The 14,236-nt window shown below is 54.7% G+C and overlaps 3 protein-coding genes across 6 annotated transcripts; 2 read left to right on the top strand and 1 right to left on the bottom strand.

The window, feature by feature from the left end:
- Window positions 1–930: 930 nt before the first annotated feature.
- CLIC1 (chloride intracellular channel 1) lies at window positions 931–6,556 on the top strand. The gene is made up of 6 exons (XM_006041904.4): window positions 931–1,183; window positions 3,601–3,710; window positions 3,899–4,024; window positions 4,180–4,286; window positions 4,722–4,903; window positions 6,165–6,556. The coding sequence occupies exons 1-6, from the start codon at window positions 1,145–1,147 to the stop codon at window positions 6,324–6,326; spliced, it is 726 nt and encodes a 241-aa protein (XP_006041966.1). The 5' UTR covers window positions 931–1,144; the 3' UTR covers window positions 6,327–6,556.
- Window positions 6,557–6,862: 306 nt separating this feature from the next.
- Window positions 6,863–10,431, top strand: DDAH2 (dimethylarginine dimethylaminohydrolase 2). Of its 2 annotated transcripts, none has more exons than XM_006041905.4 (7): window positions 6,863–7,092; window positions 7,933–8,295; window positions 8,407–8,506; window positions 8,632–8,705; window positions 8,870–8,989; window positions 9,780–9,929; window positions 10,121–10,431. In XM_006041905.4, exons 2-7 carry the CDS (start codon window positions 7,999–8,001, stop codon window positions 10,235–10,237), a joined length of 858 nt encoding a protein of 285 aa, XP_006041967.1. In that variant the 5' UTR covers window positions 6,863–7,092; window positions 7,933–7,998; the 3' UTR covers window positions 10,238–10,431. The 2 variants fall into 2 exon arrangements, with proteins under 2 accessions (XP_006041967.1, XP_006041968.1); XM_006041906.4 differs by lacking the exon at window positions 6,863–7,092 and adding an exon at window positions 7,127–7,796.
- Window positions 10,432–10,758: 327 nt separating this feature from the next.
- MPIG6B (megakaryocyte and platelet inhibitory receptor G6b) lies at window positions 10,759–14,028 on the bottom strand. 3 transcript variants are annotated; one of them, XM_006041909.4, is made up of 6 exons: window positions 13,896–14,028; window positions 13,372–13,707; window positions 13,102–13,192; window positions 12,694–12,734; window positions 12,484–12,582; window positions 10,759–12,358 (listed from the first exon to the last, which is right to left on the bottom strand). In XM_006041909.4, the coding sequence occupies exons 1-6, from the start codon at window positions 13,957–13,959 to the stop codon at window positions 12,285–12,287; spliced, it is 705 nt and encodes a 234-aa protein (XP_006041971.3). In that variant the 5' UTR covers window positions 13,960–14,028; the 3' UTR covers window positions 10,759–12,284. The 3 variants fall into 3 exon arrangements, 2 of the variants coding, with proteins under 2 accessions (XP_006041971.3, XP_025123127.2); XM_025267342.3 differs by having other exon boundaries at window positions 12,484–12,563; window positions 13,896–14,026; XR_006544864.2 differs by lacking the exons at window positions 12,694–12,734; window positions 13,102–13,192; window positions 13,372–13,707; window positions 13,896–14,028 and adding an exon at window positions 12,773–12,915 and having other exon boundaries at window positions 12,226–12,358.
- Window positions 14,029–14,236: the final 208 nt, after the last annotated feature.

Raw genomic sequence — 14,236 nt, 5'->3', positions numbered from 1 at the left:
CTGGCATATGTCCTGTTTGGAGAACATATTCGGGGGCTATTTTTCAGCAGATCATAGAGTTTGATAGAACCTCCAAAATCAAGGTTATTGGGGAGGGAGGGAGAGAACTATTCTTCCTCTGTCCTCTCTACTTCTTTATTTGTGTCCCTAAGGACTCTGCTCACACTATCTTGTCTGATTTTCACCTTTTCCCCCCACAATAGGACCAGCTACCACCAGCCCAGTAGGATCAATGCTGCTCTACTCTAGGGCTACAATAACCCCATGCTTTCCTCCTCATCTCCAAGGCAACCTGTCAGGGAGAAAAGGGCAAAAGGCACAGGAAGGGGCTCCAGATGGGGGGCAGAAATGGAAGCATTAAAGCTGAACAGGCTACTGAATGGGAGAGGACCTCTCCCAGTGATGAGGCCCCTGGCTGGGCTCAGCTTCCTGTTTCCCCAGCACAGGGCCTGTGATCTCCCCTACCCAATTCTGCCCTACTTTTCACCACTCTCTTCCTCCAAACCCAGCTTCTCCTTCCAAGTCCCTCTTGTGGACCACAGTCCTAGCAACCCAGAATTGGGAATTGGAGTCCGGAAGAAACTTGGAGAAAGGAATAAAGGACCACTTTTCCCTTCTATAATTCCCTTTCTGGGCCCTCGGGGACGTGCTCAAGCAGTCAGTGTCAGCTTTCTTGGGTGAGGGTGGAGTGGGAGTGTCCTCTGATTAAGCAAGCAGGGAAACTGAGGCAGAAAAAAGTCCCGTGATCAAGGAGACTGGCAGGGACACAAGGGATTTTCCCGAGATACGCCTCAAACCCCCTCCCCCATCATCAGGGAGACCCGAGGCTCACCCTCCGGGCCCAATCCCTAGGTCGTCGAGTCCCGCCCCCCGCCCGTCCCCTCCCCAGGTTCGGGGCGGGGCGGTCCGTGAGTCAGCTCCCAGATCAAGTCCGGGAGCGGGTAGAGCTAGAGCCGCTGGGTGTGGAGTACGCCGGACTGGTGGAGAGGCCGCGTCTGGAGTGAGTGGGTCTGATCAGGCTCGTGTGGCGCTGAAGGGCCAGCCCTAGGTCTAGGGGGAAGAATCTCTTCTGTGAGACCGCCTTCCCTGCCCGGCCCCTCCCAGTTCCCCCAGCGACGGCCGCTTCCTGGTCCCCGTCGCAACCATGGCTGAAGAACAACCGCAGGTCGAATTGTTCGTGAAGGTAAGAACACCTTCTCCCTCCTCGGCCCCCCTCCAAGTTCCTGGAAGGCAACTCACACTTTTCCCCAGCTCCAGCCTCCACTCCCCACTCCCTTTCCTCTTTGAGTCCCATCCCCAGCCCCACGTGCAATCTTTAGTGTGTGTTGGCGGGGGCGGAGGGGGGGCGGCGGGGAGGGAGGTGGCGGGAGGGTTGGGAAGCGAAGATAATGTGCCCGCCTAGAGAAATCTAGGCTCAACCCTGAAAAGTTTGTAAAAGTGCAAGTTTCCAGCAGCCTAAAGGACAAGAAGATAGAGAAAAGGGAGGGTTCCCAGGAGTTTAGAAGATTGACCGAGTGGGGGGTGAGGGAACAGCCGATAGGGGACAGAGAGAGAAGGGGCCAGCCCGAAACCTAATAAGGTTTGGGTGGGACCGAGGGAAACAAGCCGGAAACCTAACAAGGTTTGGGTGGGACCGAGGGAAACTTCAGGATAAGGGCCCTACAAAAAGATCAGAGGGTGAGGTGCATGGTGGGGGAGACTTGGAGGGGTGTGTGTGGGGGTGTGTGTACGTGTGTGTGGCGGGGGAGGTTTCAAGGAAGAGGGTGTGGTAGGAAGGTCTGGGAGTGGCACCAAGTGAACTGGGAAGAATTGGTGGGGTGGAAGGAGACAGGAGAATGGGAATGGAGTTCCAGAAGCTGGCTCAGAGTGGTGATGGGGTCGAGAACCAGTGTCCCTGGGGTGTTGGAGAAGCGAGAGAAAGGGTGGTGGCGTGGAGATGAGAGTTGAGCAGTGGCCACCACGAGGGTAGATGGGAAGAGAGAGCAGGAGGAGAGCTGGGCTAGGGCGTTTAGAGTTTGGGGGTTATAGAAACGAAAGAAAAAGAGCCGTCCCAATTCTGTCCACTCTGTGGGTGTTGATGAGGAGAGGTGGTCCCAAGGTATTTGCATATCGAAACCTCAGGCTGCCGCTTCAGCCGCGCTCCCTTCCGCACTAGGCTTGCATTCTCTCGCCTCTCCAGACCCCTTCTCTGTGCTCCTCCCTCCCTTTAGCGACCTCCCCCTCCGTCTTTATCTCCCGGCTCGCAGTCTCCCCACCCTTCACTTTGCTACCTCCTTTCCCTCCACTTCCCCTCTTTTGTTCCCCCAGCCTTTGTGTGTCCCAGCCCGTTTCTCCCTCTCCTTTATGCCGGGGCTTCTCAGGCGGCCTCTTAGGTGTGGTCTCCACCTCACTCTCACTCTTGCCTCAGGGGCTATTTTTACTCCTGGGTGGGGCTGGGCTGCAGAGATTCCAGCCCTGGGTCCTGCGTGGGGAAGGTTATCTGGAGCCAGGGGACTTGCTTTGAGAGACCCCCCACACACACACACTCCCCCTGCTCCCCTGGCAGTGCCCAGGGAAGAGGGAGGTGGCATTGTCTGCCCAGGCCTCAGCCTCACAGGTCCCTGCCCCCACTGCTTGCCAGGAAGGAAGCTGCTGAGACCCAAGACACAGTGAGATGAATCACCCTCAGCCTAGGGTGAGGTGTCTGTTGGGGGATGAGGTCAGGGATTAGAGAGCAGCCCCCCTCTTACAAGGCCCTCCACACCTTGAGGGTGAGGCTCTGAGCCCCTTGACTCCCCACCCAGCTGCTTGGGTAGTGTATGCTGCTACTGCTAAGTCGCTTCAGTCGCGTCCGACTCTGTGCGACCCCATAGACGGCAGCCCACCAGGCTCCCCCGTCCCTGGAATTCTCCAGGCAAGAACACTGGAGTGGGTTGCCATTTCCTTCTCCAATGCATGAAAGTGAAAAGTGAAAGTGAAGTTGCTCAGTCGTGCTCGACTCTTAGCGACCCCATGGACTGCAGCCTACCAGGCTCCTCTGTCCATGGATTTTCCAGGCAAGAGTACTGGAGTGGGGTGCCATGGGTAGTGTATAGAGAATCAGAACTCTTGCTTCCAAACCCCCACCCCACCGCTCCTGTGTTCAGGCTCTACTTCCTTCAGGAATCCAGGCCTCTAGCCCACACCGCTGGCTTCAACAAAGCCCCTTTCTAGGCTCTATTTCATGGGTCAATGTGAGAATTAAATGAGTTATGGCATGTAGAATGCTTAGAATAGCACGGAGAAAAGTAACTACGCCCACCCCCATTTGTCTTCCCTCTCTAGGGTCTAGATCCTCCAAATTCTCCAAAATCCATTCCCTGGGCCTTCCTCCCATTGTCCTCAATTCTCTGGGAAACCAGAAGCTTACCTTTGCAGAAGATATTCGTAATGATCTGTCTTAGGTTTGACCCAGACCAGAGAGTGCAGAGCCAGTTATGTTGGGAGCTTTTACCAGTGAGACTGAGTATGTGTCATGACTAGGCAGAAAGCAGCCAAGTCTGGGAGTAGGAGATGCAGAGAATGGCCTCAGGATGAGTGGGGTACACCAGGCCTAACCTTGGGCTGGGGCTTCCTTTCCAGGCTGGCAGTGATGGGGCCAAGATTGGAAACTGCCCCTTCTCCCAGAGACTCTTCATGGTGCTCTGGCTCAAAGGAGTCACCTTCAATGTCACCACTGTTGACACCAAAAGGTAGGCCCACTTCTGTTCCTCTAAACACCTCTTATGTGCACAGGTGTACACTCATTCACCTGAGTCCTTCCCTCCTGAACCATCCCCCCCGGCCCCCATCTGGAGCCCCTCTACCACCTCCCTCCATCTCCCCTTTCTCGGTCTCCCTAACGCCCTTTACCAGTCCTTATGCCTGGTCTCTCCTCCAGGCGGACTGAGACAGTACAGAAGCTGTGCCCAGGAGGGCAGCTCCCTTTCCTGCTGTATGGCACCGAAGTACACACAGATACCAACAAGATTGAGGAATTTCTGGAGGCAGTGCTGTGCCCTCCCAGGTAGAGGGGAACTTGGAATGAGAAGTGGGGGAGCTGGGAGACTCTGGGAAAGGGGTTGAAGAAATGAAAAACAGAGATGGTGGTGGGGCTAGGGCAGGGGAGCTGAGGCTCCTCCTCGGAAGATATCTTATCCAGTTTCTCCCATTGGCTTTTAGGTACCCCAAGCTGGCAGCTCTGAACCCTGAATCCAACACAGCTGGGCTGGACATATTTGCCAAATTCTCTGCCTACATTAAGAATTCAAACCCAGCACTCAATGACAGTGAGTCTTGTGGGTCAGAGGCCTGGGTTCTAGGAGGAATGGAAAAGATCTAGGGATTAGGGACACCTGGACATTCAGATATCAGGGAGATGGAGCTGATATTGCAAACCTTACTTAAATTAAAAAATAATAGCAACTCTATAGATCCAGATGACCTGAGTACAAATTCTAGTACCTGTGAACCTTTGAGGAATTCATTTCACTTCTCTGGAAATCTATTTTCAGATCTATAAAATGAGGATAACAATACCTATTTCCCCGGTTGATGTGAGAATTAAATGAGTTTTTGTATGTAAATTGCATAGAAGAGCACAGAGAAAATGAAACACATTAGTGTTAGCTGTTATTGTTTTGGACTTTCCTCATCCCCGCCATGGGCTTTCTTGGACTATGTCGATCTTCTGATATTCTTACCAACTCCCTTCTCTTGCACAGACCTGGAGAAGGGGCTCCTGAAAGCCCTGAAAGTATTAGACAATTACCTGACATCCCCCCTCCCAGATGAAGTAGATGAGACCAGTGCTGAGGATGAGGGGATCTCTCAGAGGAAATTTCTGGATGGCAATGAGCTCACTCTGGCTGACTGCAACCTGTTGCCCAAGCTCCACATAGTACAGGTGAGTAGTGATTGTGGGAGGAGTAGGTGGGAGGTAGGATGACTCTTTAAGGGGCTCCCATGCAGGCTTCCCATGACAACCACTCCAAAGGTGGTTTCTTTCTGAGTAGTTTCCAATGGCAGACACCATCCTATTCCTTCTCTGCTATCTTTGCTGGCAAGACCACTGGTTGGGAGAATTAATTACATTCCACCGTGCAAGGTGTGGGTGCAAACAGACTGAGAGTAACACATCCCAGTAGTGCTTTCAAGAATGCTCTTCCTGTCTCTTTCATTGCCAAATCCCCAGATCAGACAGACTAGGCTTTTCCTAAAATCAAAGTTTTAAGTCTGTTGTTTCAGTCTCCACTTCCTCTTGTGGAAGATGAAAAGCGCTGGTTCCCTTGTTTTTGTCACAGCTCAAAGCTATGGTTTAGTTTGTGAAACGTGGGCCCGGTGTCAGTCTGCTGCAGAACTGTGTATTGAAAATCTCTGTATTTATTTATTTGGCTGCACAGAGCCTTAGCTGTAGCATGAGGGACCTTTGATCTTGGCATGCTGCAGGTAAGTCCCTGCCTGCAAAGGATTTGAAATCTAGCTGAGAAAATAACTTTCACATGAAAGTTAATAATACATGATTAAAAGCCAAATGACAAGTAGACAGAAATTGCTGTGGAAATTTAAGAGAACTTTATGGTTTGTGAATTATATCTCAAAATTAGGACGAGAAAACAAGCACCATGGACTGGGGTGGTCTGAAAGGGGCTGGTTATAAATGGCCAGGATTTCAGTAAGTGGAGAGAAAGGGTGAAGGCCTTACCAGACAAGAGTTAAGATGACTGCAGGTGATTATGTGGGAGATGAGTCATAAGGACTGATGTTGAAGCTGAAACTCCAATACTTAGGCCACCTGATACAAAGAGCTGACTTATTTGAAAAGATCCTGATGCTGGGAAAGATTGAAGGCAGGAGGAGAAGGGGACCAACACAGGATAAGGTGGTTGGATGGCATCACCAACTCAATAGCTATGAGTTTGGGTAAACTCAGGGAGTTGGTGATGGACAGGGAGGCCTGGCGTGCTACAGTCCATGGAGTCACTAAGAGTCGGGACTGAGTGACTGAACTGAACTGATGAGTCATAAGAAAAGAAACCAGGTAGCGGACTTGCTTAAATGCCTGGATTTTATCATGTAGGCTTTGGGATAAGGGAAGGACCAAGGGCATGGCAGCTGGTGTGACTTTCCTGAGGCTAACCTATTGGTCCTCCTTCCCGAACCCCTAGGTGGTATGTAAGAAGTACCGGGGATTCTCCATTCCGGATGTGTTTCGTGGAGTACATCGATACCTGCGCAATGCCTATGCTAGGGAAGAGTTTGCTTCCACCTGTCCAGATGATGAGGAAATCGAGCTGGCCTATGAGCAAGTGGCCAAGGCCCTCAAATAAGGCCCTTCCTAGGGCCACCTGACCCCCCCTCCATTTTCTTCACAAAGGCCCTGGGTGGTTTCCACATGCTACCCAACGGATACACTCAAAATGACCAGTGGGCGTAGAAACCTGAAGCACCTGTGCAGGGCTTGCTGGGGACGATGAGAAGCAAGGATGGGGGAGCTGCGAGAGATTTTTATTGTGGGGTGGGTTGGACAATATTTCAGTAATAAAATACAGAATGACAATCTAGTGTTTTTATACAAAGCTGGGGCTTGGAGTGTGAATAACAAGAAGGGTAGGTCAATGACCTTGAACTCCTGGCAGAAACCAGGAATTTAGAAAAGGAGTGCTTGTGATGGGCTGCCATTTTTATGTGTAGGTCCACGATAGTGCTATCTTGGGCTCCATGCCGCATTTGCAGCCCAGCCGCCGGGGCTGGCCTGATCTGGGTGGGTCTGGGCAGCGATCTTGGGGCGGGGCGGAATTCCAAGAAGGGGGGCGCGCAGTCGGGGTGGAGTGGGCGCGGCATAGCAGGGCGGAATGGGCGTGGCCTCGAGGAGCCCCGCCCCGTCCCGCTTAGACAATGCCCTGGAGCCGCCAGACCGTCGTGCCCCCGACGCACTGTAGTACTTGAGCTCGCCTACCCGGGGACCCCTCAAAGCCAAAGCTCCGGTCCCCGACGCTTGAAGGCTACGACTCTCTTCTTCACCAACTCTGTCCTCAGGGGGGTGGGGCTCCAGCCGAGATCACTGAGCGGCAAGAGCAGCGGTGGCCGCTGGAGGTGAGTCTGGGGTGGGAGGTGTCCCTTGGACCGTGTGCAGAACGGAGTTCCGGAATGCTGGACCCGTGCTTGCGCCGGGACAGTGCGGAGGGTCGACATTTGGGTGCGGAGCTGAGTCGGGGTGGACTTTGGGGAAGATGGGTCAGGAGACTGGGGGACCATGTCCTGGCGCCCCGAGTGGCGCCTGCTCCCCAGAACCACGCCCCCAATTTCCCCGCCCCTCGGATTTTGTTTTAGACCTCTCCCAGTCCTCCGGGACTGAGTCTGGTTTACACTGGGTCGCGCTAGGGACGGAGAGACTGGGGTGGAGAGAGGATGTTTAACTCCTTAGGCTCTATTCCCTTCTCCTTGACCCTCTCTCCCTTTCTCGTTCGGACATCCAAGACTTTCATCCCCCAGGCTCTAACTCTCTCCCCAAGCTGTGTCCTCCTGTCCCATCACCCCTGTGGATTCCTCGCCGCACTTCGGGTCCCTAAGGCAGCGAGCAGCTGAGGGTTAAGGGGGCGGAGCCGCTGCATTTTTGGGGAGTGAGCGCATCCTAGCGGCTGCCAAGAGGGGCGCCTGGCGGGGACCTCTCAAAAACCCCCAAGCAGGGGCAACAGGTGTTTTGGAAATTAGGGGTCCCGATCTTGTTCCTCGGACTCCCCACTAAAGCAGCAGATCCGCGAGGGTGCGGGGTGGAATGAGGTCCGCAGGAGAGGAAGGTCTGGAGGGGGTGGGGCGGAGTGGGAGGGGCGCCCGGAGAAGGCAGACGAAGACCCAGGCGCTCTTAACCATCCCCCTACGCCCTTCTCTGCATGTCTCTCTCTCTGCCTCCCCCCTTTCCGTTTCTTCTCCCAGACAGGTGAAGTAGAGAGAGAAAACTAAGAAATCAGCGCAGCCGGAGGGGGCATCTGTGTGGATGGGATGGGGACGCCAGGGGAGGGGCTGGGCCGCTGCTCCCATGCCCTGATCCGGGGGGTCCCGGAGAGCCTGGCGTCGGGGGAGGGTGCAGCAGCTGGCCTCCCAGCTCTGGACCTAGCCAAAGCTCAGAGGGAACATGGGGTGCTGGGGGGTAAGCTGAGGCAGCGATTGGGGCTGCAACTAGTAGAACTGCCTCCTGAAGAGTCGCTGCCGCTGGGACCGCTGCTCGGTGACACCGCCGTGATCCAAGGGGATACGGCTCTAATCACGCGGCCCTGGAGCCCCGCCCGCAGGCCGGAGGTGAGCACCTGGGCACGGGTTCGAATACGGGGAAAGAAGGATCTGGACATCCCGGGCTTTGGGGAAGAATGGGGGTGGAAATATCTGTTTCGCTCCCTCTTCTGCCCTAAGGTCGATGGAGTGCGCAAAGCCCTCCAGGACCTGGGGCTCCGAATTGTGGAGATGGGGGACGAGAACGCAACGCTGGATGGCACTGATGTTCTGTTCACCGGTGAGGTTGGGGTGCCTGCGCCCTGGGGCTTGGTACAGGGAGGCTGACTTTGGGAGAATGGGCCACTTCGAGCCTTGTTTCCAACTCACTCGTGCCTCATACCTTGACGACCTCCCTGGGCTCAGGCCGGGAGTTTTTCGTAGGCCTCTCCAAGTGGACCAATCACCGAGGAGCTGAGATCGTGGCGGACACGTTCCGGGTTAGGAGCGGGGGTGGGAGTAGGGGGAGTCGGGGGTGGATGGGGTCGCAGGGACCTGGGCGGAGAGGAGAGGGGAGGGACTAGGGGGCTGAGGAGGAAGTGGCTGAGAGTAGCCTGTGTTTAGGCTATCCCCGTCACTGAATACTTCCCCTTGTTCCCTCTAGGACTTTGCCGTCTCCACGGTGCCCGTCACAAGCACCTCCCACCTGCGTGGCCTCTGCGGTATGGGGGGACCCCGCACCGTGGTGGCGGGTTCCAGCGAGGCTGCCCAAAAAGCTGTCAGGGTGAGAAGGGGCGGGGCTGGGGTGGGGCAAGTTGGGGGCCAGCCAACGACAGTGGGCGTGGCTCTAGGCCCAGGACGCGGGGAGCAGGGCAGCTCTGAGAATTAGCTCCAACTCCTACCCTCACTGTGCTGTCCATCTGTGTGAGAAAACAAGTTACTATAAGCCGGACAGGCAGCTGGAACACCGAGAAACAGGGACAATTAACATCGTCTTCCGGGGTTTCACGAAATTCTGTGCTGCTGCTGCTGCTAAGTCGCTTCAGTCGTGTCCGACTCTGTGCGACCCCAGAGACGGCAGCTCACCAGGCTCCCCCGTCCCTGGGATTCTCCAGGCAAGAACACTGGAGTGGGTTGCCATTTCCTTCTCCGATGCATGAAAGTGAAAAGTGAAAGTGAAGTTGCTCAGTCATGTCTGACTCTTAGCGACCCCATGGACTGCAGCCTACCAGGCTTCTCCGTCCATGGGATTTTCCAGGCAAGAGTACTGGAGTGGGGTGCCATTGAAGGGCACCTAATCTGTGTCTTGAAGGATGGATAGGATCGACAGGTGGGGTCTGGAGTAGCAGAGAAGTGGATAGCAGGTGGAAAGAACTGCCTGTGAGTCCGAGGTGGAAATTAGCAAAGATAATTAAAGCACTCAGTGTCTGACACATAGTAACTGACATGTGATTGCTGTTATTATTATTCCACAATAATTTGACTCTGTCCCCCGCCCTTAGCGGTGGTAGGGCAGCAAGACTCAGTTGTGGAGAGGCTGAGTCTTGCGAGTTTCCTGTCTCTTCTCCCCCAAGGCAATGGCAGTGTTGACTGATCACCCCTATGCCTCCCTGACCCTCCCGGATGACGCAGCAGCTGACTGTCTCTTTCTGCGTCCTGGGCAGCCCGGCCTGCCCCCTTTCCTCCTGCACCGGGGAGGCGGGGACCTGCCCAACAGCCAAGAGGTGAGAGAAGGCAGGAGCTCCACCACCACCCCCCAACCAGAGAAATGGGGCTCAGGCCTTCCTTGTGGGAGGAAGAAGGGGTGCCTTTTCTAGAAGCCCAAGTGGGGCCACTGTGAGCTAGCTGAAAGGGGGCCCCGCCTGTGGGTCCTGGGGACTCACTCCCTTCTCCCCACACGCTGTCCTCCCTGCAGGCACTGCAGAAGCTCTCTGACGTCACCCTCGTACCTGTGTCCTGTTCAGAACTGGAGAAGGCCGGCGCTGGGCTCAGTTCCCTCTGCCTGGTGCTCAGCACACGCCCCCACAACTGAGAGCCCAGCCTGCGGGTTCTGGCTGACCAGGGGTAGAATGGCATAGGAGTAGAAGGGGAAGGAAAGTTAGAGGATGGTGATTAGGCAGTAGTGGGGAGAGGGCCCCATATAGAGGAGGGCAGAGTGAGAAAAAGGACAGAGGCCACTGGGTGAGTCGTCTCCTCAAGAACTAATAAAATAGAACTGACCTTTTAGACTGGACTGCGACTGGTGTCTTACTGGAGCAGAAGGACAAGGGCAGGGCTGAAACCCCAGGTTGGGATTAGTGCTGGGGAGGAGACCTCCTTCATTCATCAAACCTTCACTCTGCACACACTGACTCATTGTCCAGCCCTATTGTGGGGGCTTGGGTACAAGATGGACAGGAAAGAATTTCTCTTGTGGGGAGCATGTACAGGGCAGAGAAGAGAAAATATGAGTGAGTCACTCACTGAATTTATCTAAATGTCAGATGATTCAGAGACTTGGAGATCAACGGCCCATCCCCGAGCTAATAGGAGGAAATGACATTTCCAGGGACATTCATTTTCACTCATTTACCGAGGCTTAGCAGTGAGAGAAAAAGGCTCAGTCTCCTGATATCAGGGAACTCACAGTACATGAAAATTTCTTATAAATTGAAATACAGGTTGTAATGGAACAATTCACAGGAGGCTGTTGCTGTGAGAGAAATAAGGGGCTCCAGAGAGCATCAAAGTATATGCAGGAGTGGGCCAAGAGGGTCAGAAATAGCTTCCCAGAAAAGACTACATTTGAACTGAGTCCTGAGGATAAATAAGAATTAGCCAGGCGCATGGTGAGAAGGAGACAAAGGGTAACCCAGGAAGAAGGAACTGCACTGGGCATGGGCATATTTGTGGGCTGGGGAGAAATTCTCAAAGGCTGTCATGTTCCAGGCATCGAGTGACAGAGATAAGCCTGGAGAATAAGTAAAGTACTGTAGCACCTTGAAACCAAGGCTAAGGGCCAGAACTGAAATACAGCTGAAACGTAGGCGGTCGGGAGGTTAGCATTCGGGGAGACTCTGGTTTCAGTGAGGAGAGCAAGGGCAGGAGAATGAGATGAGGCTATGGGAAATCCAGGGAGGAACTGAAGAGAGTATACTCAGGTGGCAGTGCCGGACATGAAAAGGGTATGGATTTGACAGCGACATTAAAATAGAAAGACAGGACTTGGTTTATCATATGGGAGTGAGAGGAAGGAGGTTACATGACTCCCAGTTTCTGGCTTGGGCAACAGGGTTGATCAAGAGAAGATGCATGGGAGGGAGGATTAAATAAGTGGCTTGGGAGATGACAGTGCATTGGCTTTTGGACCCGCTGTGTGCAAAATGCCTAGGGTCAGCCAGGCAGGGATGTCTGAGGGATAGTTTGGAAATCTATCAGAGATGGGAAATGGAAGGAATTCTGGGTGTTGTTTGCAGAGTTAAAGTAAAGGCTAAGGACTGGCTGTGGACGACAGCATCCTAAAAGAGGGAGAAAAGCAGATATTAAAGAGACAAACCTGAAATGGTGGGGAATACTGTGGGAATAGGGAGGAAGGAAACGGAGTCCAGGAGAAAGACACCAACATTAAAGAAAAACAGAGCTTAAATGGAGCAATCAAAGGTCAAGCCAGATGAATGCTAACAAAACATCTAGTGGGTGTGGCTATTAATACATCACTGGCAATCTCATGGAGACCAGGTGAGTAGCAGGAGTGAAGGAAAAAATGGAAGAGACAGGTGTAGGCTCTTGGTTCAAAGAGCTTGACTGTGAAGAGAAGTGAAGAGATAGGAAAACAATCTAGGAGTTGCTGGTGTCTTAAGGTGGGGAAACGGGTGTGAGAGACAGGGGTAAGGAAGGACCAAGATCAGCAGCAGAGATAGCCTGGAACCTAGGTCTCTCAACTCCCAGTCTAGTGCTCATTTCTATCCCATGGTGCTTTCCTTTGCCAGGTGAAGGGCCAAGAAGGGGGAGGGGTGTAATGGAGATCTGGGAGCCCCCAGCTTGTGAGGTTTGCTGTAAAGGCTTCCCTTCAAACTACAACAGCATAGATGGTGGAGGCATCAGCAGGGACCACTGGGGACAGTCGGCTGGAACTTCTGAGGGCCATATGATCCAGGTCTGCGTAGAGCAGGCTCTGAAAGGTGGGGAGGAAGGCAGGAGAGTCTCAGAAGTCTGACTCCCCTGGGTATCCAGGCCTCTCTCCCCGTCCACTAGACTCAAGGATTCTGGCCAGCCCCCATCCCGTTCCCAAGCCCTTACCGGCTCCTGATCCAGGTCCCCTGGCATCTTGGGCTCTTCCTCCTCTTCTGGCCTCTGGGGCTCTGCTTTCACGAGTGGAACTATGTGGGGGGGACAGAGCTGAAGGATTGAGAGAAGGTGACCAACTTGTCTGCTCCCAGCAAGGGCTCAGACTCAAGTACTGGGTGGGGAATGTGCAGAGAAGGAAAACTGCTGGGGAGTTAGTCTCACCAAATCTGGGGGTTGGTCCAGGCGGATGAGGGGGCGAGCGCCTATAAAGGATGGGTAAGAGTCTTTGAGAAGCACTAACCTTGTCTTGCTTCGTTCTGGGCACCGCCCCACACCCCTCCCCCACGCGCCAACAACGACCCAGCCAGTTTCAGGCTCTGACTGGGGGAAAACAACGTAAGTTCAACCCCCACAGATATATCAACCCACGCTTGGAGCCTGCTCCGCCTCCAGCTTCGCCTCCTTAGCTAGGGCTCCACCCACCAGCCCTTGGCCTCGCCCCCCACTTCTAACCTCCCCCACTCATCTCCAAACCACACCTGATCTAGCTTTGGTCTGCTAAAGTTCTGGGCCTGCCCCTCGCTCCTCGGGTCAAGACCCTTTCAATCAGGCTCCGCCCCTTGTGCTCACCTGCGCCGCCAGCAGGCCCAGCCCAATACTCCGAGGCCCAGCACCAGCCCAGCGCCCAGCAGCGGGATCAGAATCTGGGAATACGACGACCCTGGGGGATGGTTGGAAGCGGGGTGGGAGTGGTTGATGCCGAGGTCAGGGTGCGGGGACAGAGCGCTAGCCGCACCGCACCTCCCCAGCCCCACCCCAGGAACCCCCAGCCGAGGCCTCTCTCCCTGCTGGGGGCGTGTGTCAGAGTTAGGTCCCCTGCGCATGAAGGCATAGACCTACCCAGAGCTTTGCAGTAGGCCCGGTCTCCCAGCACATGAAGCTCCGTACGGCTCTCCTCCTCTTGGCGACCCTTGCAGATAAAGGTGCCAGAATCCCCCGCACTCAAGAGCAGCTCCAGTCGCCGGATACCAAGGTCCAGGGCATTTATGCGGCCAGCAAAGGGCTGGGCGGGAGACACGGTGGGGGTCCCGCTCGGTGAGGCCCACAGGATCGGGCGGCGTCCTTTGGACAGGCCTTTGCAGGCCGGGAATCTAGGTGCCCAGACCCAACGGGTGGGTTGCGAGACCCCTATGCAGGAGAGATTCACGCGGTCCCCGGGGTGGCCATTCAGTGAAGCTATGGGAGGCCAGAGGCGATGGTTAAGGCAAGACTATAGGGCAACACGACCCTCCCACTTAGTCTGATGGCTCTCCCATGCTGTCTTGCCATCCTGGATCTTCCCATATACATCTCACCCTCCTGTTGCCCCTTCCTCCCGCCTCAGTCTTTCCTCCCGCCATTGCAACTTTACTGGGATGGCTTACCCCCTGGATCCCCCAGGGCCCTCGACAGCAGCAGCAGCGGCAGCAGCTGCAGAACCAGGGTCATGGCTGGGATGTGGTGGGAAGAGGAGGGCAGTGAATCAGCGGAGGAGACCGGAGGGAAATCAAAGGGGGGTGGAGGGGGAGACCGCGGGTCTGGAGGCACTGATAAGGGGTGGGGGAGGGGCCACCAGCTGCCCAGATCCCTCTGGGAATCCTCAGAGGCAAGTTCACAGCCCTTAACCAGTGCTCACTTAAAATTCATGCTAGGGTCCTTTACACAAGCACTTGCGCAGTCATCAACTCTTGCAGCATAGCAGTTGCGAGGAGCACCAGGATTTCTG

The sequence above is a fragment of the Bubalus bubalis genome, chromosome 2 (assembly GCF_019923935.1).
Source record: "Bubalus bubalis isolate 160015118507 breed Murrah chromosome 2, NDDB_SH_1, whole genome shotgun sequence".
NCBI lineage: Eukaryota > Metazoa > Chordata > Mammalia > Artiodactyla > Bovidae > Bubalus > Bubalus bubalis.
Note: the sequence above shows the minus strand (reverse complement) of the source record. Positions and strands in the feature narration are given on the sequence as shown.

Coding starts and splice junctions, on each gene's coding strand:
- CLIC1 (XM_006041904.4), top strand. CDS start 1,145: ATGGCTGAAGAACAACCGCAGGTCGAATTGTTCGTGAAG. Junction 1,184..3,600: donor AGGTCGAATTGTTCGTGAAG/GTAAGAACACCT, acceptor CTTCCTTTCCAG/GCTGGCAGTGATGGGGCCAA. Junction 3,711..3,898: donor ACCACTGTTGACACCAAAAG/GTAGGCCCACTT, acceptor TCTCTCCTCCAG/GCGGACTGAGACAGTACAGA.
- DDAH2 (XM_006041905.4), top strand. CDS start 7,999: ATGGGGACGCCAGGGGAGGGGCTGGGCCGCTGCTCCCATGCCCTGATC. Junction 8,296..8,406: donor GCCCCGCCCGCAGGCCGGAG/GTGAGCACCTGG, acceptor TTCTGCCCTAAG/GTCGATGGAGTGCGCAAAGC. Junction 8,990..9,779: donor CTGCCCAAAAAGCTGTCAGG/GTGAGAAGGGGC, acceptor TTCTCCCCCAAG/GCAATGGCAGTGTTGACTGA.
- MPIG6B (XM_025267342.3), bottom strand. CDS start 13,959: ATGACCCTGGTTCTGCAGCTGCTGCCGCTGCTGCTGCTGTCGAGGGCC. Junction 12,564..12,693: donor TGGACCAACCCCCAGATTTG/GTGAGACTAACT, acceptor CCCCCCACATAG/TTCCACTCGTGAAAGCAGAG. Junction 12,359..12,483: donor GGGACCTGGATCAGGAGCCG/GTAAGGGCTTGG, acceptor CCCACCTTTCAG/AGCCTGCTCTACGCAGACCT.